This window comes from Anarrhichthys ocellatus, unplaced genomic scaffold, assembly GCF_004355925.1.
Source record: "Anarrhichthys ocellatus isolate YVR2014 unplaced genomic scaffold, GSC_Weel_1.0 scaffold6, whole genome shotgun sequence".
NCBI classification, from domain to species: Eukaryota; Metazoa; Chordata; class Actinopteri; order Perciformes; family Anarhichadidae; genus Anarrhichthys; species Anarrhichthys ocellatus.
The window spans coordinates 4,842,563-4,869,493 of record NW_022280036.1 but is presented as its reverse complement, the minus strand read 5'-3'; the positions used below and the strand labels follow the sequence as shown (position 1 = coordinate 4,869,493).

The following is a 26,931-nucleotide window of genomic DNA, read 5'->3' as shown; positions in this document are numbered from 1 at the left end:
CACACACACACACACACACACACACACACACACACACACACACACACGCACGCACACGCACACGCACACACACGCACACACACACACACACACACACAAATGATCACGCAAAAGGATAGACACATACACGTATGGCACACACACTTTTACACATTAGTCTTTCACAGAAGCGTAGCTCAAGTAGAGATTAATATACATAAAACATACACACAAGCACACACACAAATATATCTATATTGGTTATTTCCAGTGCATCTCTCTAACACAAAAGAACTGCTGTACGTACGAGTGTGAGAAGAAAAGAAACAGATTTGGAGGACGGGAAGACATGAGACAGTAAGGAAAATGGAGGAAAGAGAGGGATGGAGCATGAAAAACAGAGTCAAACAGGAATGAATGAAATACTTAAATAGCGAGGCAAAACAGAGTGAGGGGGAGCAGAGAACGGCTGAGTGAAATGAAGAGAAAGACAAACAGAGAGAGAAAGAGAGCTGATTAGAGATGCATGCTGAGGGAATGTCATTGTTGTAGTCGATTTGAGACATTATTTAAACTGAGACCCAAGAGAGAAAGACAGAGTATGAGAGAGAGAGAGAGAAAGAGAGAGTATGAGAGAGAGAAAGAGAGAGAGAGAGAGAGAGAGAGAGAGAGAGAGAGAGATCGACAAACAAAAGTGGATGGAGGTGAGACAGGGACCTAGAGAGAGGAAAGTGGTGAATAAAAAGAGAAATAGAGGCTGAGAAAGAGACAGAGAGAGGCGCAGGAATATATATATATTTTTGTCTGCAAGATAGCATGAACCTGACAATGTTTAATTATTTTGTGTCTCTGTGTGTGTCTGTGTGTGTGTGGGGGGGGGAGGAGCGCCTTCTATGACAACTTTTATTTTAGTCTGGAGTTCATATAAGACAAAAACTATTAAATGAAGGGTGTGTGTAGGAGGGTGTTTGCCATTTGAGTTTGAGAGTACGCAAGACAAGCAATTGAACAGCTGCTGGTTGACAGACCGATGTCCTGTCGCCTCTGTCTGAAACATACTCACGCACGTACGCATGGGCGCGTGCACACACACACACACACACACACACACACACACACACACACTAATAGAGAGACGCGGGTGTATGAATGATACATAGGTAGTGAATAATGCAGGCTGTCCTGTGCTACGGTGAGGTGGAGCAGTCACACTGAACTTTTCACTGCTGAGCGACTAGAGGTTTCTTTGGGGTGATGCCTACTATTACCTGGCAAGTTGCATTAGCTTTGTTGCAAGCGAAGGCCTGAGGTGATGGTTAACATCAAACTAGGCTGAAATCAAATTATAAGCCAACATCCTGCAGCACACCGGTGTGTGAATACTCACTTTGTGTGAGTACTTTTGGTTTAACTCGTGATGCCACAATATTCAAGAGGTAACTGTGACCAGAAACAAACACAATCTAGTGTGAAAGATGCTTTTAAATTCCAAATAATTAACCCAATCATGATATCTTAGCCCAAGTGTAAACAATTATGCACTAACAGCTGGTTTACGCAGGATTACATTAATTTACACAGACTTCAATCCAAGGCCTTTGTCTCTCCAACTATATCATTTTGTGAACACAAAAACAAACATTTAAATTTCTTAATCAGCATTCAGACAGCTCAGTTACAGTCTTTCTAGGTTTAACTGAATCTTTTCTTCGCCACAAAGCAAGTCAATGCAAAAGCAAGTGAAGACTATTAGACTACATTAGAGTTTTAGAATAGAGAATTTGTAAATCTAATTGAAAATGTCTGAGACACCACATATTCAGTTATCATAAATCACACAACCCTTACAGCAGTCCTGTGCCAACAAGGCTGATGTAAGCTGTCAGTTATTTACAACGCTAACAGCATAAAGTGTATTGCCTGATTTAGCAGTCTGACCGCACTGATAGCCGTCCAAAATGTCAGGTTCAAAGCAGAACCGCCTGGCACTGCAGGTCAACAGCATGTGTCCGAAAGCATGCCAGTTAATAATGGCACTTAATCAATTTCTCAGCAAATTAGAAACTAAAATAAAACGAAGGAAAATAACATTTTACAAGGAAGGAGTTCTAATAAATGTGGTTTGTGTTCCTTTTATGGCGTCAACAAGGAAACTGCTTAATTAAGACCATGAGGAGTTTCTCCCCAGAGGGCTCCTCTGTGCTCAGTGTTTGTGTCTATGAGTGTTCATGTGCTTGAAAATGAAATGAAAAGACTGAATATCTGGATCTAATACTAATATTGATAATTGGGAATAAAAATACCCAGAGAAAGCAAAGCAGTGTAATACATTTATGTTTAAAAAGGTGGAACTTGTGTGTTTTAACATCAACCACTGTATACAACACCACACTTACAAATGAGGTACAGTACATATTACAAATAGTTTACAAGCCTTTGTGTGTACTCACAAGGTTTCCCTCCGTGTGGCTCTCAGGCAGACACAGACAGCGGTAGGGCGTCACGCTGGTGTCACAGTGGTCTGCATGGCCGTGACACTCACATCTGGCCAGATGACAGAGACAAGGAGAGAAAGATGATACTGAGAGGTCCCCAAAACTGCATTTTACAAATTTGATAAAAAACAAAATTCTGATCACAATGAAAATGAAAAAACTAAAGTAGCAACAAACACATCCAAGTTTCGGTTGCCACCTCCTCCATGGAACTGCTGCAGTGCCATTAAGAAGTTCCCATTCAACATTTATAAATGCCATCCTGAGAATTATCAGAGCAACATAACAGGTAGCCCTGTCTCTCTCTCTCTCTCACACACACACACTCTCCTACATTAACAACAGTGGACTATAATGATTAATTCAAACGAAAAGAAATGATCTTACCGCTGACCTTTTTATTTCTGACTTTATGATCTTTTTTTCACATTTAAAAATTGTATTTCCTTCTTCGTAGCCCTTCATTTCAATACTGTGTGAAGCTTGAAACTAGATAAGTGTCTGTGCCACTAAAGTTGAGCCTTTATATTTTTTTTGTAAAAGGCTACTAAATAATAAGACTGGTGTCCTCAGTATGTAGCATGTTAAAGGAACAGTGTGTAGCTTTTAGGGCTGTCTATTGGCAGAAATGGAATATAATATTACTAACTTTTATATATTTAGTGTTAAATCACCTGAAAATAAGAATTATTGTGTTTTCACTGCACCTCTAAAAAGCCCCCGTATAGTGTGAAAGGCTGGCTGGGCCTGTAAGCCATTCACACTGTGGAGGAGTGTGAAAAAAGCATGATTTAAATCATGATCAATAGTGGGCCTCCAAAAACTCCCCTGTTGGCTCGCCACTGATGGTGAATGTGCAACACTGCAAAGGTCCACTGTTGGACAGGACAGACAGACACAGACACACACACACACACTTAATTATTCATTCAGATATTCAGTTGCTTTTCTTCCTTTCATTCTTCCCACTGTATATCCTTACACCTCTTGTTCTCGTCATACCACTTTCTGTTACAAATTGGCTAGATTGAATAAAATCTGAAGCATAAGACAAAGTCTTTTGTGCAGTAGTTCTCATATGTGGTTGCAGAGAAGTCCTTCATGGCCAGCTGAGGCGTTAACTCTTAGCAGCGCACCAGTAGCATTTTCACCCTTTTCTCCCTTCTGAAATGCTATGTCATACCCTATTATGAATATTTTGATTATATAATTGTGTTAAAATATCTAAATGTATTTCACATGATGTCTTGTAAATAATAAATAGAGCCTGTTGGTAAATACACTGTATATAAAACAACAGCCTTCTAGCCTGGATATGCCACACTAATATTTTAATATTATCAACATCATTATGACTACAATGTACTCACATTGCACATATGAAGACTAATTCCCTAATATACTGTAGATATAATGTATGTATTGTTGTAAAAAAAAGTTAGGTTAAGTAATGATTTTTAAACAGTTTTGTTTAAGTTATGCGTTTATCTATAAGAAAATAACAGGAATCACAAAAAAAACGTAATAGTTAAACTTAATGGTTAGAGAGTTCTGAAAAAGAATATTTTTAATGACATTTCTGCACCACAATATCATGCAGCAATTTAATATGAGAGGGACTTTGTTCTAACATGTAGGACAAACGATGCTCATGAGAGCAGACAAAGACACACACACTCAGGTTATGAGTGTGCTCTCTCTCTTGCCAACACAATTGTTTACATGCATTAAAAATGAAAAGAGAAGAGATAGAGAGATGGAAGAAGAATGAAAGCGAGAGGGGGGAGACGGGGAGGGAGGACGGATACACAGCTCTAAATCTCTGTTTCTCCTACTTCACTGTAACAAGCTACTAATTAAAACAGCTTAGAGGGAGGGGGAGGGAGAGAAAGAGTTAGAGATGATTGCCTCCTGCATAATCCTGTAATTACCACAGTCATAAAAAACAGTCACTCTGTCAGTCTAATGAAGAGATGTGTTCACAATTACTCTCCGAAAGCTCTGCTGAGACTTAACAGTCTGAAATATCTTTCGAGATGTCGAACTGTGCTCAGACATTTTTAAGAAATCAATACTGAAAAGATCTTCAAGTGTTTCAACCGATTAAGCCATTGAAATAAACCGTTGACAAGTGACAGGAGGGACTGTTAGAGATTATTTTATGCCTGTATGTGACAGCGACAGTGGAGAGAGACAGGAATATGGGTAAAGAGAGCAGAGCAATGACATGCAGCAAACGATCGGGCCAGACGGGAATCGAACTTCTGATCCGTCCCAGGAGTGAATATTAACTAACAAAACCGGAATCCTGCTTCATAGGGTGGTTCTTCTACATTAATGAGAATTATTGTAAACACTTAAAGAAATATGTCATTGTTAAGCCAGAATATCAGTTTTGAAACATTTTAAGATATTAAAGATATATTTAGCTAAATTTGAAGCATGAGATTTCAAATTTCTACTTCTTTGTGTGCGATTCAAGTTCTTCAAAAACACACCACAGGTTCATCAATTCAATTATATAATTTACTATGGCTGCAATTCAAACACCATTAACAACTTTCAGAAACGGGTGAGATCCTCATAGAGGGATCTCGAGATAAATATGTGCAACTCCTCACCTGCCACTGACGGTGACCTCATTGATGGCATAGTATCTGTGTCGCTGGTTCACCCCGGTTGCTGCGGTGTGGGACTGTCCACTCAGGTGTATCCTGACCTGGGTGGCATGTACCATCTTCTGCAGGGCAGGAGTGTTGTAGAAGTCATTATAGCCTGGCCTGAGGTTTGGCTCGGGGGTCAGCAGGCTGAATATGATGTTACCGCCTGAGAAGGGAACATCGCTGGGACAAAAGAAACATAAACACACATTAAACATTCATTTAGTCTAGGTTTGTGCCTAGGTCACAACTATTCTAAAAACAGAAAACAATCAGTGGATCAGAATCAAGTCATTTACGTTATATGTAAAAAAAAAAAAAAAAAGTCCAGTATCAGCTAGTAAATAGTGTACTGAAAAGAATACAGCAAACAAGTGCTATGGCAAAGACAAAAACAACTATTATTATGCTTTGACCTCTACCCATCTTCCTATCTCTCCTTTACTTTGACTTCAGGCAATGCTCTAAGACTTATCCAGGCTACTTCTCTTGTATATGTATGTATCTGTGTTTGTTGGACTGACTTTAGGCATACAATAATCCCAGAGTACACAATATCACATGTATTGTTTTATACATAATGTAAGGCTGTTGACGCTGCATCCTTTGTGTCTGTTTGAAGTGTTTACATATTGATAAGGGGATAAAACTTGCTTTGCACACACCTCATGGCAGCTTACCACCTTTGCTAACCAGTTTCCTGGAGAAACCATGCAGTTTAAAGCGTTGCACTCACTGAACGCCAAACAAAATCACGTAAACAAGACAAATTTTGTCCACAAAAGGTACAATGGCTCTATTGCAGACATTTTGTTGAATTCAGCTGTTTTTCTCAAATGAATTGTGAATTAACAGCAATTTCACAGGTGTAAGTGTTGAATTTACTTCACCACCAATCTCAGAACCCATTGTCTGACGGTTCTATTGGGGTTCTGGTAAAACCAGCATACATCCAGGCCAAGGCTTCCTTGTCCATGCATTGCTTATTGTTTACATATTTACTGCAGTTGGAGTTAAGAGAAGACGTGTACGATCGCATTTTGTCCCCAAGTAGCCCGTTTACAAGCAAATTTTAAACCAGTAAAAGCTTGATTATCGGAAAACACTTCAGATGAAAAATCCTTGTCCAGTTTCCTACAGATTCTATGTGTGAATGCAGAATCTGTTTATAGAGATCACTATACCACTGCACACCACACATACTTGTTTTATTGTGAGGACTATAGCTAAAGAAAAACGAGACTCCACCACAGAAATGAGAACAACTTTAATGTTAGCCATTGATCAGCTTGTATTGTAAATTCCCTTGGTTCCAGCTTTCACTTGCCTTTTTTTTTTTTTAGCTTTGGGCAATGCAGTTTATTTCACAAAAAAATACCAGTTTACCTGATTATCTGTACATGTAGACAAGAAGCAAATGGATCACTAACAGCTCTCCTGGAGCAGTACTGTAATTGACTGGTATATGAAAACACCTAAAATGACTGAGGCGTGACTAAATTTATCTTGCCAGACACTCGAGCGGCCTCAGAGGAGGCAATGTCTCTTGCGTAATTAAATAAAACTAGCGAGAAAAAAAAACATAAATCAAGATCAAAGACAGAGCTCTTTTTGATAAAATTACCAACCACTAACGTCACAGAGTGTGTTATCATGTTGCCAATGTGAGGCTCAATTGCTCTCATGCCAATTTAACTAACACAGTATGCGCAATCACTTGTCAGTCAAGTGAAAAATAAGCAATGACTTCATAATCTGTGATCTACTCATACCTGTTCCATCTAGTGCCAACAAGGCCTTGATACAAGCAGCTATGCCAAGATTTAGCATGTGAGATTGTGTGTATGTGGAGACTATGTTCCGAGGCCAGTTCTCCATCAAGTGCCAATGAAAGCCTGTTAGCGGTCTTGTGCCCATACAGCGCTGTAGGTGGGTAGCTTTATAAACCTAGTCACTGTGAGCCTGCCAGAGCGTGTGTGTGTGTTAACTGTACATGCGTGTTTTGTGTGTGATTTCCATTGATCTATTTTGACTTTTGTGCATGTTAGTACATGCACCAACACACACACACACACGTGTGTGTGTGTGTGTGTGTGTGTGTGTGTGTGTGTGTGTGTGTGTGCATAAATGTGTGCTTAAATGTGTTTGTGTGTGTTCATATACTTCTTTATTTAGTCTTGCCAGTAATTTCTGTGTAATCTCCTCTGCCTTAAAGAGGCCATGACCACCCAACAGCATGCAGCAAGAACATGTGGCTCTGCTATGGGGAGAATACCCAAAAAAGAATAACAGACTGTTTGAAGAGTTTATTTTCAGTTTATTTTTATTGAGATGATCCAAGAGAGTTTCAAATGGGATGATCAATTCGGCCAGAGAGTCTTTACCTTCATCTGACTGATGACAGTCACTGGACTAAATAAATGTTTGCCCTACCTGATAACCACTGGATGTGCTATTGTCCAGTTGATGTCCAGTCAGAAAGGTTCATGAAAAGTTTTCATCAACCTATTTTACGCTCAGAGCAAATATATGTGTTATCTTCAATTTGGAGGGTTTTCAAAGCGAGTACAAAGGATCCTTCACCTTGTACAACCCCGAGCAGTTTCGGGGCGTTTTTCTCTCCAGGTAATAGTTTTCTCTCTCTGGCCTTGATTTTCACTACAAGTCATGCTCATCTATGGAAACAGCACAACCATAGCTACAAGTAGAGAGAACCCAAAAATGTATTTTGTGCAGTATAACACATTTACAATGTCATAAAAAAGAAAAAAACGCAACTTAATCTATATATCCAACATTGTTCCAAGTGCCCACAAGTGTTACCAATGTTGGCTATATGTGCTATGTACATCGAACTCTTTACATTTTTAAATCTCTACTTACAGCCTCTCCTGCAGTACAGACGAAGTTTCATGGAATATTTGTCACGGGACTGTTGGTCTCAGCCAATCAATCATGGCTTCCTAGTTGCGATTAGGAGCGCAGAATTAAATGCTTTTTACGGTATCTGGTTACTTCAAACGGTTTGTTCGGGGCGATATTTAAAATGAGTCATGTAGAATAAAATATCTTTGATTAAATATCATTTTAAGCTTAGTTTTGGTTGCTTTTGGTAGCGTTCCTCGCATATGATGTGTTCAAGGACCTTCGGAAGATTAAAATCTGACGATTATGACAGTTTTCACACCTTCTGGCTATGACAAGCGGTGTAGTTTGGGCGATTATTTAAAGAAGATGCTTTTCCATCCCGTCGGCAGATTTCGGGTTCAGAGGGCTAAAGTGTAAAATTTTGTGTCTTCTTTTTTTTGGAATACACATATAATCATCTTAGTGTGTTCATATGAGTGTTCGTATGAGTGTGTTAGCATATCAGTAGATAAGAAAAGCATTTTGGGCTTTTTAAATTATTTTCTCAGATTGTGTAAACTGTAAACTAAAAAATATCGACAGTATACAATATTTGTTTTTCTTTTAACAGTAAGGCCAATAATACTGGCTATTTTCCACCGCGCTCAGCCATTCACACATGGTACCTTACCTGGGCAGCTGCAGACAGTTGACGGAGTCTGGTCTCAGTAAAGGCCCGTTGTTTTGCATTTCAAACACACTGCAGTTTGTGGCCATATATTGCCAGTCCAACCAGGGCTGTTGAGTAGAGGTGCCACTCTCAAGCTCTGTGACGTCAAGCGTTCGTCTTTGGATCAGCACTGACTCAGGCAAGAGCGCACCAAACTGTAGTATAACATAGAATATCTGGAGGAGAGGGGGGTATATGTTAGATTTGCAATAGAAGAAGAAGAAGAAGAAACATTCCTTTATTAGTCCCACAGTGGGGAAATTATTCTCTGCATTTGACCCATCCCTGTATATATAGGGAGCAGTGGGCTGCCAATGACAGGCGCCCGGGGAGCAGTTAGGGGTGCACTGTCTTGCTCAGGGACACTTCGACACAGGACACGGTGCAGACGAGGATCGAACCGGTGACGTTTCGGTTGGCGGACAACCCTCTCTACCCAGTAAGCCACGGTCGCCCCCAAAGAAGAACAAGAAGAACAAGAAGAAATACAAGTACAAATACACCTGTACAATGCACTGCAACCCATAACAGGCATGTGATACAGCTTTCCATGATGGAGTACAGTTTTTGTTGATACTGTGTCAGACATATTTATTCATCTCTATTGTCATTTTCAAGGTCATAGTAAGAAATGTGTTTCGCATCACATTATATAAAGACATGTTGCTAATTTGTAACGATATGGACAAAACACTAAAACATATTGGTCAGTTACTGACTGTTGATATGAATCACATTTTGAAAGCAGGACTTGTGCAGTCTTACAAATGGTAAAAACGTAATTTTGCTCATAAGTCATTTATTGTGTTTGTGTATGGACGACCTAAAATTATAATTAAGGGTTTTAATTGAAAACAGACAGCCCTCACACAACGAAGAGACACATATTTACACAAACACAGACACACAAGTAGTTTCCTACAACACATAAACCCTGCGCGTGTCTGTGTGGGTATGTGTGTTAAGTGTTATCTGCCCCACTACAGTGTGGGCTGGGACACTGGGTTACACAGCAGGGAGCGCATTAAGCCACAACCACTGCGCAGCGCGAACCCCCCCCCCCGCACACACACACACACACACACAACCAGGACTTCAGAAAGTGTCTTTTATCTGGGGACTTGAGTTGAGCTACCACGTCCTGATAGCTCCCAAAATCCTGCCCACACTCACATACACACTTCAGAGAAAAGAGGGACGAGTATTTTGGCCCAGTGTCGACAACGGCCAAATCCAGCAATATCTCTCACTCCCTCTGCCCTCCTGTCTGTCACACTGCAGTGCTTAGAAAGAGGATGAAACCACTGTTCACTGCACATGCAAGCAGATAGATGCTGTACAGCGTTCCAACTGTACACTCCACAACAAAAGGACTTCAGTTGACTGTCTAACCCAAAGTAATGAACAATGAATGAGCAGGTAGCGAGCTGATACACTATTTAGATACAATGACCTAGAATAACCCACATTTCTGCTGATGCGACTGGGTCAAAACATGTGATACGACATTGGCCCAAAACCTGGACCACGATTTCTCGTGGATCTTGTGACATAAAAAGGATGAAATTAATTGTAGATATTGATTGCAACTTCTAGCCCTCTAAATCATACATTCTGCTAATTAACACCTCACACATACTGTACTTTAACATGATTGCATATGTTGGTGCATTAATTTATCATCGGATGACCAAATAAAGGCAAGAAGTTTACAACACTGTGCATTCATTCCCAATTGAATATTGAGTGTAAATATTGCATGGACCAACCTTAATGAATAAATCTGTTTCATATATATCATATAAAATGAATTTTCTTCTGTCCGGTAGATATGTACTGTGTGTATGTATGTGTAGATATTAACTGAACTTAGATAGACCAGTTATTTTTTTGTATTTGTCGCTTACATTGCCCATCTATCCATCAGTCCGTCAGTATCGTTGAAAAACAAGAATGTGTGTTTGTGTTTGGTTGCGTGTGTGTGTGTGGATGTGTTACCTGATATTGTCCATTCGCCAAATCCACGGTAATAGTGACTCCTTCATCCAGTTCCTGTGTGGTCATGATCTTAGAAAGCCATGTGGTGCCCATGTCCTGATCATTGATGTAACTTAGTGGATGGGCATTAAGGTTGAGTCTTAAGACTCTATCATTGGTGGTGTCCTCAACACCATTGGGAATGCAGTATCTGTTAATGGAGAAAGTATCTCAACTGTATGTTAGTGTTAAGTGTTAAGAGAGACATTAAGAAATAACATAGGGCAGACTCATCAACATACAAAAGAATGTACACTATGGAAATGTTTAAATATATAGTTCACTTTTATATATATATACGTTAGAAGTTATGATACCTTACCTCTCAACTAAAGGGTGTACTTTGGGGTGACTGGGAGGACAGCGACACTCTGACTGGGCATGGAGATCAGGCAGAGCCCCCGAGTACACCTCCACTATTTCCCTGTTAAAACAAGAAACAGCAGATTATATCGAACTATAATACAACACTGAAGCAAAATATAATCATATGCGTAGTAAACTGGGACGAGGAAGGCACCAGGCACCAAACATCTAATAAATTAAAAACATTTAAAGCATCAAAAGAAAAAGAAAAAAACACAAGGATTCCCAAAATATGGGGTATGGATTCTTAATACAATTTCAACTGTGCAGTGATCAAGAGGATGAACAACAATGACAGCGACCAAACATGGCTTTTTTTATAACTTCTAACATTTTGAGATACAATCTCAAGACCTGTTGACAGGCCTTTGACTAAACATTTAGTGCAAACTGGAAAATCAAAGGAAACTCAATCTTTCATTTTGTCCTAACCCAATCTTGATGAGAGAAACTTGTAAGCTCCAAGTCCTTACTGTGTGCAGTACATCACCAGTAAGCATAACACTAATTGCCTTGTATTGAATTCTCAGGAAAATCCTCTGGAAGCAGTATGGATCTTAAGATGCAACGATTAGCCTTCCACTTCCTTCCTCTTACCATCTTTCCCTTTATCGCTCCATACAGCTCCCCTTTCCGTGCGGCTTTAATCTATACAGTACCTCTGTCTATTTCTCCTCATTTCTATCCCTTCTGCCCTTTATTTAATCTGTCCATAGCTACCATTTTCCCTCCTTTTCCTTTGTCAATCATGGTTACCTTCCTTATCTTCTAACCTTTCATTATACTATTCTTTGGCCCTCTTTTGATTCCTTTCCCTCTCTCTCCCCATAGCTGCTCATTCCCAGTCCGGCCGACTTACCCTATCCAACTCACCTGTTGGTCAGAGTGGCAGGATAAAATCTAAAGTCCTGCATCCGTCCAATGAACTGATTAGACCCTGTAGAGATGAAGAGAGAGGAGAAAAGAACATAAAGAGGGTGTTAATGGGTTTGTACTGAAGGCAGTGAGTGAGAGGATTTCACAGTGTTTAGTAGATTATCTTATCAGTTTCTTGATAGCAGCTGAGTGCGGCTGCCCACAGCTGCTTATAATGGGGCAAGTTCATGATACAAACAGGATCGGCCACAGTCTACATTTGCTTCCACTAGAGAGCAGAAGGGCTTAGAAGGACAAATTCATTAGCTTGGTTTGAGGCCGGGGCCAAACCAGGTCTGTCTAGGCTCTAGGGATAACAAAGTTAGACAGAAAGATAAAGAAAGATGAACCCAAAGTGTGTTTCCTCGCTCCTTCTTTTAACTGTGTCTTTTCTGTAGATGGTCCTTTATTCAAAACCTATGTCTGTTCTGGACATTTTATGTCGATACATTCAGGTGGATTTAAATCCAAATAACTATTATTTTCATTGTTGGATAATCTGCCAAATACACTGTTGATTCACTGATATATTGTGTGGTCTATAAGAAATGCCCATCACACAGAGCCCAGAATGATGTCTTCAAAGTAGGAAACAAGTATTCGGGAAATTATGAAAATGTCCATATATGAGAGACTGGAACAAGCTAATTTGGGGCATTTTTCTTGAAGAATCAAAATTGTTCTTTTTCAACGATAATAAAAGTATAAGATGGTTTATTAAATGACAACATATAATTTAGCAGGAAAACAGAAGGCGAGAACCCCAGAGAAGCTGCCCGGCTGATGTTGAGAAGAAAGGATCTGCAAAAAGGTAAATGCAAATATGTTGGACAAGAGATGAAACATACATACCATATGCCAAGATACCAAAGTCTCAAGCAAACACAAACTGGAATTTCTCAAACATATGGGTACAAAATCCAGACACACATGTGGATACTGGGCTGCACACAAGAAACACCATCAAACGCCTAAATGAACACAGGCAAGCCCCCAACTCATCTCCACACATAACCATACATACGTGACAATGTTGGACAGAACATAAGATGTGGATTCTGGCCCAAAGAGAGCCGGAGTCTTTTAGTGTCCAACAAACTTCCATCTAGTTTGACAACAACTCTTAGAAGACGGATAACGTCTCTTAGCATCGACAGAACCCCTGCCATGTCTAGCTTTTTATATGAAGGTGTGTGTGTGTGTGTGTGTGTGTGTTGGAGGCTTTACTGTGTGTTTTCCAAAAAAGCATCCTCACTTTAGAGAAAGGAAGTGGATGATTGTGTTTGCATGAGTGTGTGTATTTGCATTTGAGAGAGGCTTTGCCATGTTTGGCCCAACTACAGTGTGAGTGTGTGTGTGTGTGTGTGTGTGTGTGTGTGTGTGTGTGTGTGTGTGCGTGTGTGTGTGTGTGTGAGCGTGTGTGTGTGTGTGTGTGTTGGAGGGATGTATGAGTGTGTAAAACAGAGAGAGTGTGTTATGGGATGTAAGTGTGTTCGAACAGTGTGTGGTTGTGCAGCCTTAGGCTTTGGCTCAGGATTTCTTTAGCGTGTGGAAATGGGATTATGCCTTCCTCTGAAAAGCACTCTCCCTATTGTTACTGGGATGATGCAAGGTATAAGCTTTAATTCTCTCTTCTCAGTGCAGGTCTCTGTCTTCTCTCTCTATGTTTCAGTTTCTGTCATCCGTCGCTCTCAGTTTCCCCCTCTGTGTTTTTGTGTTGTTCGAACTGATGACAGTTAATACAGGCTACTAGGAGTTGTGGGAGCCTTTTGTGTTGTTTCTTTTCTCTCTGGCCTTCACTGGTGTGGTGTCCATCATGGCATGAGCAACAGCTAATTACAGGATGGAAAACATAGAATGGCTATTGCCGAAAAAATACAGACCACAAATAATCAAAAACTCTCTCTTCGAAGTTCCTAATGATCGGTTATTACTACCATTGTTAAAACCGATCATGTTATCTGTTGACATTTAAAGCTCTGCTCTGCTCTTGACAACTTCTCGCTGCACTTATCAGAAACACAGGTTTCAGTAAGCAGGGTCCCCTCAAATCACAGACATTGTTGTTAATCAATACATCTGATCAGCATTCGCATAATCAATCCACTGATCAGAATTCCAGACACAGGCCCCAGGTTCAAAACACACACACACACACACACACACACACACACACACACACACACACACTCTCTCTCTCTCCCTCAAGCCAATCACTTGCATTGATCACAACCACTGATGTGATCTTCAGATGATCAGATGCTACCTGCCGTGAACTAGGGATCAATGCCTGATAAACGAGAAGAAAAACACTCGTTTATCACTCTGGAGATGAACGGATATCATTTTTCTCTCAATTTCTCCCCTATTGACTGTGAGACGGCTCCCAGGCACCACCAATCAATCACAGATGTGTAGTTGAAGGGGGATAAAGGCTGGGAGGAGGATAAAGGTGAAGTAGTCATTGACACCATATTTAGATATACAGAGAAGATAAACTAAGAGGTAATTTTTCTCCACAAGGAGGGAAAAAAAGAGACTAAAGTCCCTTTTAAGGAGGAGGGTTGTATGAAAACAAATGTCCTCCCCTGCTATTTGAGTTTTCTGCTGCATTTTAAGTGAATATATCACTACATTCTTTTATAATTGGTTTATAATTCTGCTACGTTTGGGAGATATTTTAATGCAGTGCCGTTGAGGTATCGAGCATCTTGATCTATTGCATCTCTCAAACAATGTAACTTGTCACATGTGAAGAAAAAAAAAAAACAGGAAACTTTACCGTTGGAGCTGAGTCCCACCCACATTGCACCATCCTCGCTGATATCAGGGAGCCCGGCGGTCAGAGGTTGTGTGCCAAATGGTGTCCCATCCTCCTCAAGCCCATCCAGGAATAGACTCGCACGTCTGTCGTGGACCTGAAAATCAGTCAGAGTGAGACCTACATTTGTGCTGACCAGCTTCACTGTGTGTATTTTCAGCTTAATGCAGGGAACAGACTTCATTTTCTGTGGGAGCAAATCGAAAAATGTCATCATATTGTAAATGCTACACTATGTCAACTAATCAAATAACAATAACCAACACATCACATTGCTTCTCTTTTCAGAGGAGCGCCAACGTTTGATTAGGATGAGGAAGGCCCGAGCAGTCACATTTTTTTTTGTCCAAGAAAAGTTCAAAAAACGTTGTTGATTTTGTCTAATAGCATCCATGTAAACTGTACACCAGGTTTTCAAGTGCAGGGATGATCAATTAATAAATCAGCATTTACATAAATCATCATTGGATACCGTTGAGCGTCTCAATGTATATGTGAGGCAGTAAAGGCCTAGCAGCAGGTTACTGCTGTAAAACACACCGTCTCAGAGAGAGCGGCAGCTGCTCTAAGTGTGCATATGTGCATCTTTCTACAAAAGTGTATGCACGCTCCATCGGTGTGTTTCTGCATATCTATGTGCGGGTGTGACCATGTGTGTGTGAATTATACATACGGCTAATCTTCCAGCTCATTTCCCCAGTAGCAGAAAGAGCCTCGGGCTAAACTGCCTCAGCCGCAAATTAGCTTTCTGTTTGACCAAAAATCTCCCCTCCACTCCTTTCCCGATCGGCTGCATGAATATTAAAAACTGCACGGCAGACAACATCGTCAAAGCAGGAGCAGCTCCCTTTCACATCAAACCCAGGCGAAAAGAAAGATACTTCCATAAGAGGGGCTCTCCCTCCTAAAAAAAAAAACTTTCATATACCCTGTCCTACTCTCTCCCTTTACCCCATCTCTAAATCCTGCGTTTGGGAAACACACTGTGGAAGCACTGATAAACGTGACTCTCCCTGTCTTACTTCCCTAGTCCCCCTCTCCTTCTTCATCTTTCCCGTCTCTCTTCTGCTCTGGTCCTTCTTGCTTTGTCCTTTCTCCTGCTCGCGAGGTCATTTGATTCCTTCACTTTTTTTTACTTCAGTTTTTGACTTCCCTTACCTCGTTTTCATTTGCTCCCTCTCTCTCCATATTTTTCATAACCATCTTTACTTTCTCTTCCCTCTCAGTCGACGACTTCCCCAGCTCATCTCCCTCGCTGTCTCTTTCCCTCATGTTTATCTTGCCCTGTCGCTCTCACTTGTTGTCAGCTCTTTAGGGAAGTTGAAAAGGTGTGAGGAGGGAAATAAGTCCAAGTCAAAAAACGCCTTTAGGGGATGAAGGCAGGCCCAGACAAGTGTCTGCCTCTCAGAGGATAGTTAAGACGCCCAGACAGACACTTTCATGATGGCTGATTGAAGACTAGCAAGCGCATGAGAGCAGAAGAGAGAGCGCAGGAGAGAATTTGAGTGGAAAAAAGGAAAGAGAAAAAAGAGACAGGAGGGAGAAAAAGAAAAGTCAGAGAGCGGGTGTAAGAGAGGGAGCTAGAAGAAGGGCCCTCTTTAGAATCTCTAAGCCGGAGCTGTGTGGCTCTTGGGGAGATGTGAGGCAGTTGTCAGGCCTGATGTAAATGAACCCTGAAGCGCTTCATCCTCCTTAGCCGCCACGCGCCCTTTTGAAACACAGCCAACTCCCCTTTGTTAGCTTTCACAAACACTTTCCCTCTGTTTTTCCATTTCCCCGTCTATCTGTATTTTTACCTCCTCCTTTCCTTTACCTCTTTGTCTATTTTAGCCAGTTTATTAACTTCAGAGTTCTTGAGAAGGGAAAAAAGAGTTAAAGAAATCCTTTGGTGTTGATAACTAGTCTCATTTGGACTGTGTCCACCAAGTCCAGAGGAAAGAAAATGACTACTTTAAACTATACCTATGCTCCTCACTTCATACAGAGCATATGCATTTTGTGAGGGCTTTTAACTAAAGCACTTTACAGTACAGGAGAGTGAGCTGTACCCAGCATGCCATTCAGCAGTGTAACAGTTAATAGCGGTCCTCCCTCAAAACAAAATCTCAAGACCTCGCACACAACACTGTACGTCCCTGGGTCCTCAGCAATAAACCCGCCAATTGTGAAGTCGTTCCATGAATGGTTGCCAGAAAATTGAAGGACAGACAGACGTATATACAGAGCACATAACACATAAGCTTAAGTCAAATGTTCCTTCAACAATTGTGATCACTGTAACAACAAATAACTGGGATGCAACTATTCCCACAATCATGCAAACCTAAGCGACAGGACATCCGTTTGATACACACCTGTTCATCATTGCTCTGATTTTTTTTGTTTCTGTCATCTTGCTCTTCCTTCCTGCAAATTCAAACTCTGTCACGTTAAGATTGAAGCTGAAAATGGAAGGAGAAATGGGTTCAGCAGGGTTCAATCCTGGGCCAGTCTGGATATTGAATCTGACCCCTGCACCACCTGTGTTCCCTGCCACTATGCATGGCTCCATTAGTACCTGGCCTGGTTGCATGCCGTTTGCTCCTGCAACATTCTTGCAAAGCTACGACTCTAACAACAGGCACTAACCCTATTTTTACATGCAATTGCTCCACATAACATAGTATTTTAGCTACAGTGTTCTTGTGACTTTTATCATTTTTGACCAAACTGATGGCTGTATATTTGTCCATGTACGTCATCATTCCCTATAGAAGTGCTAAAAGTGTTTTGCCTGACTATTAAATGAAATGTACAGTTAAATATGTTATAGCTCTTCTATGAGGAAGTTTCATTCTTATTCTTCCTTATTAAACAATTTCCTTCAAAAGGTTTTTCCGTGCTCTTAGGGAGTTTCAAGCACCATTTCCCAGTGCACCACCCACCCCACTGGCAATGTTACCACCTAAGCCTCTCTAAAAGCCCAGTGAAACCCTGAGTGGAAAGCTTTTAGTGATCTGTAGACTGGCATTTTGACTAAAGCTCTTCTCAATTTTCACACTCCTGCCAAGCCATGGCTCAGTACACAGTGTGGACAGCAGTGTTTCTTCTAAGCCCACTTTGTAGCTGTGGGCCCCAAAAGTAAGAGGTGGCAAAGAAAATATGAATAGAATTATACCAAGCAACAGTATAATGTAGAACTTTTACTTTGGTGGCCACCACAGAACAAAAATTAACAGTTGCCTTTATCTTGCAGATAAAAAAAAAAAATGCATGTTTTGAAATCTTGTACAAAAGGCTAAAATTCTGCATTCTGTACAAATGACAAATTTGTGAGCGATGGCCTGATTAAATCAATGGTGTGCAATGGTAAAAGGAAGGACGGTTCTTACATAGGTAGATAGCCAAACTAGCTTGGAAGTAATATTTATCAAATGATTTTATTAATAACCAGTCAAAACACAAAAAAGCAGGTCTGTGTCATTTGAATGTTATAGGCTCAGCGATGTAAGCAAGCATAACGCTTTCTCACATTTTTTAAGTAACTCTTTGTTGTCATAATCAACATGTAGGGGCGTTTCAGATAGACAGCTGTCACACTGCAGTTGCGGACTGGACTAAAGCGTTTCAATCGATCATGGTCCAAGACAACACACAGGAATTCACCTGATTCTACTCCTCATTCTAACAGCCAAGCAAGCGTCTAACAGAAAGTGTCATACTTTAAAATAGGATTTAATTTATATGTGAAGAAGGGCCATCTTAGCTGCCAGTGACAGTTTGAGGTCAGAGTAGATGAGAGGGACCTTAAGGATGACCAACACAAGAAACCAATTCTAGATACATGTTGTACTGCTGTCTGATTAGTCTAAAAAGTGCTAAAGAAGCACACGGCTCTATGCAGGAGCTTAATGTTGTATGCGTGTATGTCTGGGAATGTAAAACACTAGTTTACACACACACACACACTGTGCAGTCTCTGTTTGATCTTTATCACAGAGAATATACCATTTCCCCTGAACACATCTCATCCACCCATTTCACCTTCTGCTAATCAGCTCCACTATAACAATTATATTGTTATTGACACAATAGAACACATTCAAATTGGCAGTCGTCTCTTTTTCCTTTAAAGTGATAGTATAGTATCACTTTAAAGTGAAAAAGTCATAGTATAGTATGTCTATAAAAGTCATTAAAAAGTCATAATGATAGGCTGTGTGCCTCACTGTGTGGAAGTGACTGGGATCATTCTGTTGTGTGTAAGGCAACATCGGGCTTGAACTCAAACATTGCTTTCCTAACTTTGTAAAACAAAATGTAACAAATAAAAACAAAGATATAAACTTAGTGAATTGTTATTCATTATGAAAATAAAAAAATAATACAAAAGTAACTAATCTGACAAAACTGACAGGAATTACAATTCAAGTGGGAAGCCTTTTTAACCCAGCAACAAATGAGTCAAAACTTAAACAGGAATTAAAATTCCAGAACAGATCGGCTCAATCCAGCTATCTGAGTTGGTATCAGCCTGATATCCGATATCCGTATCGGTGCACCCCGAAGAAAAACTAAATTGAGAGAATAAGAACAAGAACGGACCAAACCTTCCCAACCACCCAAAAGTGAACACCTGTAGTCGCTTACAGTAAGTACTGTCATGCACAGCTTTCAGTGGCGGGCCGTGCATCTTATACCTGGGCCTTCACTGGTGTCCTGCAGCTGAAACACCTCCTAATAACCTCATGATGGCGCCACAGCTTAAATTGTAGGAAATATAATGTTTTCTGCGCTCACGTAGGAGACAACTGGCTGTGTGACCTCTGAACCAGACCAAAAAAAAACAAAACAAAAAACAGCTGAGGGACCGCACGAGGCTACGCTAAACTAGCTTAACAGGAAAACAGCAGCAGAACAAGCATTCTGCTACACACTCGAGGGCCAATTCAGATATTAGATGTAAAAAAACAAATGCAGTTGACTTACCAAATGCTGATCACTAAAAGACAAAGTTCATCCTCCTTTCTTTGTTGACAAAGAGTTTAATCCAATGGTTAAATCCCAACTCACAAATCCGTTTCTCCTCCTCCTTCAGCCATTGAGTGTTAAAAAACAAAGCTAGGTAAAAAAAAAAAGAAAAAAGAATCTACACCAAGCAAAATACAAAAGAAAAATAAATAAATAAATAAAAAAATCATAATTTCTTCCATATCTTTCAATTTGAACTCTTACTACTCCGACTAAGCTTTGCTGGCTACTTTAAGTTTTGTTTCACGATAGTCACGTGCTCACCCACTGACCAATCACAGCGCACGCTGCACCTCGCTGCAGAGCTGCACCTGAAAACTGAGCTGCACGTAATGCTGACGTAGTTGTAGGCCAGCTAGCAGGCTCTGCCATGTCAAAGAATACGCCCAACATATCAAACTAAAGATCTGATTTGTTGAAGACTATGACAATCAACAATATCGTCCCCATTCACTTAAACTGCACATGGATTCACTTGTGAATCTGCAGATTTCACCTCTGTGAGACACAGAGGTGAAATCTGATTGGATAAAAGCTCTACTTAAAACAAGCTGCACTGGAAGCAGAGCAACTGAGGAAGACAGTAGCTGTGCAATGAGAAAATAAGATAATGGGGAAAATATGTTTATAAATTACAATACATGTAGTGTATTTAAGAAAAATTATTAAATTATAAAATAGCTATAACTTTGTGATTCCGTTTAGGCCAGCAGAGAAGGCCTTGCTGGCCCGGACGGCCCACCACTGACAGCTTTAGAAGGTGTAGCAAGTGGAATACATACATATGTACATTTATTTAAACTTGTGTAAGAACACCCACACTTTTTGAAAAAATCTAATGTGACGCTATGGGTTTACAGGTTGTAAAGCTTTCCATCTTTACTCTCCTCACCTCTAAAATCTCTGTTCTTCCACTTCCTTTCTTTAAATCGTCCACCTGTCCTTTTCGTCCCCACATCTCCAACCTCCTCTCTTGAACTCTGCTCAACCATCTTTTGTTTTCTTTTCCCAGACATTCGCCTTTCTTGTTGCTACTCTCATGCTTGTCTGCTCTTCCTCACCTATCTGCTCCTCTCCTTTTAACCTCCTCTAATCCCCGACTCCTCGCCTGGTGCCCCCACGCATCCCACCTCACCAAACTCCCTCCACGCACCTGCTCTCCTCCGGATGTGTTGCCCTGTGACTGACATGCCACTCACTGATAACGCACCTCATTCCACAGCCGGTGAAGCTGGCATCGGGGGGTGGGGGGGACATAAAAAAAAGTGAGGAAAGATGGAAAAAAAAGAGAAAGTACGAGAGACATGATGGAGGGAAGTAGGAGTGAAGAGTTTGGTGAATGAGAGAAAGATAACCCGTGTTGAAAGAAGAACAGCATGATCCCTGGGAAAGAGAGCGACAGAGAAAGAGATATTTTGGAAAGCAGACAAGGAGAAGAAGGTGGAGGTGAAGTGGCATCATTGAAGAAGACGCAAGGGACAAACTCAAAAAAGGAAGAATAAAATATATTGGTGGGGAGAAAAGAAACAGCAATAGGAATAGCAGTGATTTTGTAGACCAATCCAGAAGATAGGAGAAAGCGTCGCAGTGGTTCTCTCGACAAAAAGCCGATGGAAAATAAGACAGTGAGTTGAATCAAGTGAAGGGAAAATTACTGGAGTTGAAAACTACGCTCTTTACTGTAAGTAAGTGCAATAAAACCATTGCAAGTATAAAGCCAAAAATGTATCAATGCACCAGTTCAACAACCACGAACATAATGTTAACATGTAGAAACAGCAGTATTAATCTGCTTAGCTCAGCAGAGAGCAAATTGTTAGACACAAGAATTAGCTATTTTGTTGAGTTGCCTTTTAGTGAAAGCTCTGAATGACCAAGTTGTCTTTAGTCAGCAGTGTTACGGTGTTCATATCCGGGGACTATATTTGTGAAGGTGATGTCAAAGCCCCAAACAGCTCACTTCATCAAAACCTGATTAGTTGGCCAACTGAACAAAACACACAGCCTCTGTTTCACCTCTCTTATAAGTGAACTAACACATATCATTTTATGAGTGAAACATTTGCAACAAGACTTAACATTTTTGTCAAGCGTGTTTCTATAAAATGTTCATGAAGCTCTAACTCAAAGACAGATACAGATCCACTTTTCAAAAATCATCTTAACTTAGAATGATTTTGGGAAACGATGTTCCCAGATATTCATGTCCTCTAAATGCGAACCAAAGTGAGTGAAATCAAAAAGTATAATGTGACTTTATGCATCCCCAGCTCTCCACTTTCGCATCCCCAGGCATACTGTCACCTTTCCCTCTCTCCTTCTCTCTTGTTATCTCTCTCTCCTTGTTATTCACCCACCAAGCCTCCCCCTCTTTACTCCTCTCTCCCCCTATATACTTGCCCTTACCCACTATGAACTGTTACCAGCTCTGATGTACAGCCAATATTCTCTCTATCATATTAGCACGGCTGCAGTGTGTAAAGAAAGAGATAGGAGGAGGGAAAGGGGAGAGAGAGAGAGCGAGGGAGAGGATGGAGAGGAGACACATTTGTTCTACTCATCTTAGCTCTAAAAGATACAATTACCTCTCACAGCATATTATCCATGTTTTATACCAGCCCAGGGCCCCATGCCTTTGCCTTGCCGCGCTCACACCATGTAGGGCCCATATTTTAACACTAGCTATGACAGTTTATTTAAGAAAAGAAAATTGACCCCAGGGAGATGGAGAGGGAGTGTGTGTCAGGAGCATGAGAGGGAAAGAGGGAAGGACAAAGAGGGTGGAGGGGAGGGGGGGGGGGGGGGGGGGGGAGAATGAGAAAGAGAGAGAGAGAGAGAAAATCATCTTGAGAAAAAAAGGGACAAAAGATAAAGACAGAAAAATACAGTGAGGGGACATTTATAAGGTGACACACCGACCTTTTAATAAAGACCATAAGTCTCGAAGACTTTTCTTCCTGAGCAGAAAGCAAAGAGATTTAATAACACCATGAGAGCATACAAGGAAGGAGGAGCACATACAGTATCACACTGAAAAAGGAGAGAAGTAAGACGTATTAACACGACTTAGATGCACCAGGTACCTAACAGGTCCTGACAAAGTATCAGGTTTCAGTTTGGGTTGGAGTCATGGTGTTGCTTGACGTTTCTGGTTCTCAGGTTTGGTTATTTTCAAAAGGAATTCATAAAGAACTGTTTAGCTTACTAGGGAATTAGAATCAGATGATCTACCAATACAACATTGTCTCCCACTTCCAATTCTGGCACCCTAACTTCGGGTATGGATCCAATATCATTGCGCCCCTCCCCACACACTTTAAACCTGTCATGCTCACTGTGTGGAATGAAAAGCCATGACTTGATTGAATTACTGCAATTGTTGGCGTAAACACAATGTGTATTTAATGCGGATCAGACACAACATAGCCCGATACCGAATTCATTTAAAAACGGCAGTATCAGTGCACCTTATCTCTTTTCCAACATCATATTTTGTCAGATAAATATCCTGTTTTAAAATATCCTTTTTTTAAATAATATTCTAGTTCTATAAGTTTATTTTTGCTTACTAGGTTACTAACCTATGCCATGCAACTTCTACTTAGTGTGTATATTTCTACAAAGGGTAGGTTAACATAACACGTGCTCTTAAGTGGACCCTTTTATACAAAGCACCTTGGGGCATCCTTGCTGCATACATTTTTAGCCCTCATATCTCACAGCTCCAGTGGGAATGAAACCTCTAACCCTGGCCGTGTTAGTGCCTTGCTCTCCCTATTAAGCGGGACCAGACAGCACACTGGCATGAAACACTGATGTAAAATAAATAAAGAAATTAATTTTAGGACAGAAAATCTCAAACCCCACCCCACACACACACACACACACACACACACACACACACACACACACACACCTTTCTCTCCCTCCCTCTCACTTCTCACTATGTAATTGATGCCAGTCTCGTGCCCTTTCGCCTCCTGTGCCAGCGGGCAGAGGGCTACCATAGAGGCGCCCGCTTCACCCCTACATAACAACCTTGCCTCACCTTCACACACATCCACACAACCACACACATACATTTACTGTATTTGGTGCACACGCATGCACGCAAACACACAAATAGAGCCAACAGAAACATAGCGTATGCACACGTATAAACACAAAAGAACACTTTCAGTCTGTCTCACACTCTGGGTGGGACAGAGAGAATAGCTTGAGAACACGTGTGTCCAAACAGCAAACACTAACAAATGCAAACACTTTCTATTAAACTCCGCTTCTGCAAATCATGTCATCAGTTATTTGCATAACGTCTTGAAGTGTCCTTATTTTAATTTCTTCTCTTCCTGTCAAATTTCAACATTACTTTATTCTCTTACAGCAAATAGATACACATACAGTTGCTTTACATTCTTTGAGCAACTTGTCACAGCAGCAGTACCCTCAACACTTCTTGGGAGGGTCGAATGTTGTAATTAGAGGATAGATTTAGGTAAAGCATGTATGTCAAAGCACTACAACAACAATTTAATCAGGTTAAAGTATCTTGGTCACAGAGAAGAGAGAAACTTAAGGCTGAGACGGTCTTTATCTATGTGACTACAGGTCTAACTCGAGGTACTGGTAACTCGTGTTGTCAAACCAATGCTAAAACTAGGTCAGGATCAAGGTAGATGAGCTCGGTCAGATAACATGTGTTGACCAATTCACACCAACAGAAACCACAGAAGAAGAGGTGGGGAGAAGTGATGAAGAGGAGGGCAGAGGTAGGAAGAAGAGAATGGGAATGACAGAGCCTGCAGGAGAGACATACCACATACAGAGAAGAAGATGACAGAAGGAGGAAAAAGAAAGACCAACCCAGTCTTAGATAGAGTGGGGTAATGAAGCATGTGCACATGCATCTAGAAAGAAAGAAAAAGATGGAAAGACTGTGGTGGTATCAGATCAGTCGGTGCAAATTCGTTGCCTTCTGCCAAGACCAGACCAGTCCTTATCCTGACATACGCAGAGGCCAGAGTCTTCCAGTCAAATTGTGCGTGAAACATTTATTAAGCTCATTATGTCATTCGGTAGAAGTTTTAGCAGCCAAACTGTCTGAGAGCAGAGTAGTGAAGCAGATGAGCCGTCAGGGTCTAGAGAAGAAATTGTAGATTAAACACGAACAACTCTCTCAAATAAATATATAGATGTATGTATGTATGTGTGTCTTTGTAGTCTTGACTTGACCTTAACTCACTATGCCACTCAGATACCGACTTACCCTCTTTTTTCCATCTTCTTTAAGAAGTGTGTTTCTACTCTATTTTCTCCATTTCTAGCAACAGGTAAGAAAGGAAAGTGTGTGGTTGCTTCTTTCTATGTATGTGTGTGTGTGTGTGTGTGGTGCTCTGCATATGTGCAGGCAGTGCGTACATCACTAGTGTGTTTAATAGTAAGAGAAAGAAAAAGAGTGCGTGTGCGTACGCACGAGTGTTAAACATTCATGGTGCCGTGTTGGGTCGTGATGGGACCGGTGTGACTGGTTGTCCCTGCCACTGCCTCATCCGATAATGCTGATTTGCTCAGGCACTAACAGACGGACCCCTCTGGGGGTCCTCCAGGCACACAGTCAATCACTGGTACTCCAAAAGATAGTACTCCAAAGCTATTTAAATCGCAAACTCCCTTCTATTCTCTTCTCCCCATCTTTTGCAGTCTCTTTTTGCCACTTTATTCTCTTCAACTCTCCGGTTCTCTATACACTGAAACCTTCTACTAGATTTCTTCTAACCCCCTGACTTAAAGCACATCTTCATCTCTCAGCTGTTTGTATATTTTTTGTTTCTTCCCATTTAACTATAATAATACAATAGCACAAAGTGCAATACATTATAATGAGAGGCACACACAAAAAGGAAATATCCGGTAGTTCATCTTTATATTCATCATTTAGAGCCAGCACAGAAGGTTGTGTACAACAATCTACCAAAGTAAACCTGCTCTTCTCGTTGGCATAGCATTTACATTGAATTGATCACATAATGGTAGATCTGTTTAACATGACAATAACAAATGGCTCTAGTTTCATGGCGGTAAACTGGCCATAACAGCCGATAACTTTGCAGTCGTGGCGTAGCCTCCCATCTGCTACCCTTGGTGTGGCACTCCTGATGTGGGTGTTATGTATATATATCTCATTACTCTTTGTCTTAATGTGAAGGGGCTCTGGATGGGCAAACAGACTGTGTGGAGCTCATTAGTTTCCCGACCCAACCACTCAGTCCACAGTGTCAATGCCTCATGTTGTCCTCATGCAATCACAGTGCTGTGAGGCACTTGAGCTAAAAAAAAAAAAAAAAAAACACCCACAGAGAGAACAAGTCATGTCAATTACACACAGCTCATCCGCCACTCTATCACCAGTCGTTCCCATCCCTCCCTTATCCACAGCGGCAGTAGAGGTAATTTTCTACGTTCGAGAAGAGCTACCTATTAGTAATAAATTCTGCAGAAATGCACACAAACCCGAGTCCCACAGTAAACGGACTTCGTAACGATCACTTAACAACACTGAGCCACCTCCCTCACTTTCTCCATCGCTTCTCCTCTCCCCATCCCTCCCTCCCCCAGGCTACCTTTTCCTCCACCATTCTCTACATCGTTACCATAATCAGATAAGACAACTACCTAGGGAGCACCCGCATCCCTACAGCACCTTGCTCCTGGCACCGAGTGTGTACATGTGTGTGCGTGTGTGTGTGTGAATTGCTCCTGGCACTTGGAAATCCGTATTCCTTTTGACTGTCTTTTTTGGTGTTTTGATCTTTTCAAACCGACAGATGACTGGTTGGTGTGTGTGTGTGTGTGTGTGTGTGTGTGAGAGAGAGAGTGAGGGAGAGAGAGAGAGGGGTGTGTGTATGCGAGTGCATTTGTATTTTGTGTGTGCAGGAAAGGTTTCTAAATTGCCCTGCTCCTTCATAGGGTAATATCTGTATTGTGGCTGACATGTCTGCTACAAATTGCTGCTGAACTGTGAGTGAGTGTGTGTGTGTGTGTGTGTGTGTGTGTGTGTGTGTGTGTGTGTGT

The 26,931-nt window shown here is 41.0% G+C and overlaps 1 protein-coding gene across 1 annotated transcript in view; it reads right to left on the bottom strand.

Annotated features, from left to right (window-relative positions):
• The window catches only part of ush2a (Usher syndrome 2A (autosomal recessive, mild)), a 120,259-nt gene extending 105,225 nt beyond the window's left edge, over positions 1 to 15,034 (bottom strand). The window contains exons 1-7 of the mRNA XM_031846206.1: positions 14,812 to 15,034; positions 11,988 to 12,051; positions 11,071 to 11,172; positions 10,710 to 10,899; positions 8,673 to 8,887; positions 5,096 to 5,317; positions 2,430 to 2,523 (exon numbers count right to left, since the gene is read on the bottom strand). Coding sequence (XP_031702066.1) covers positions 2,430 to 2,523; positions 5,096 to 5,317; positions 8,673 to 8,887; positions 10,710 to 10,899; positions 11,071 to 11,172; positions 11,988 to 12,051; positions 14,812 to 15,034 — 1,110 coding nt within the window. The remainder of the gene's footprint in view (positions 1 to 2,429; positions 2,524 to 5,095; positions 5,318 to 8,672; positions 8,888 to 10,709; positions 10,900 to 11,070; positions 11,173 to 11,987; positions 12,052 to 14,811) is intronic.
• Between the last annotated feature and the right edge of the window lie 11,897 nt (positions 15,035 to 26,931).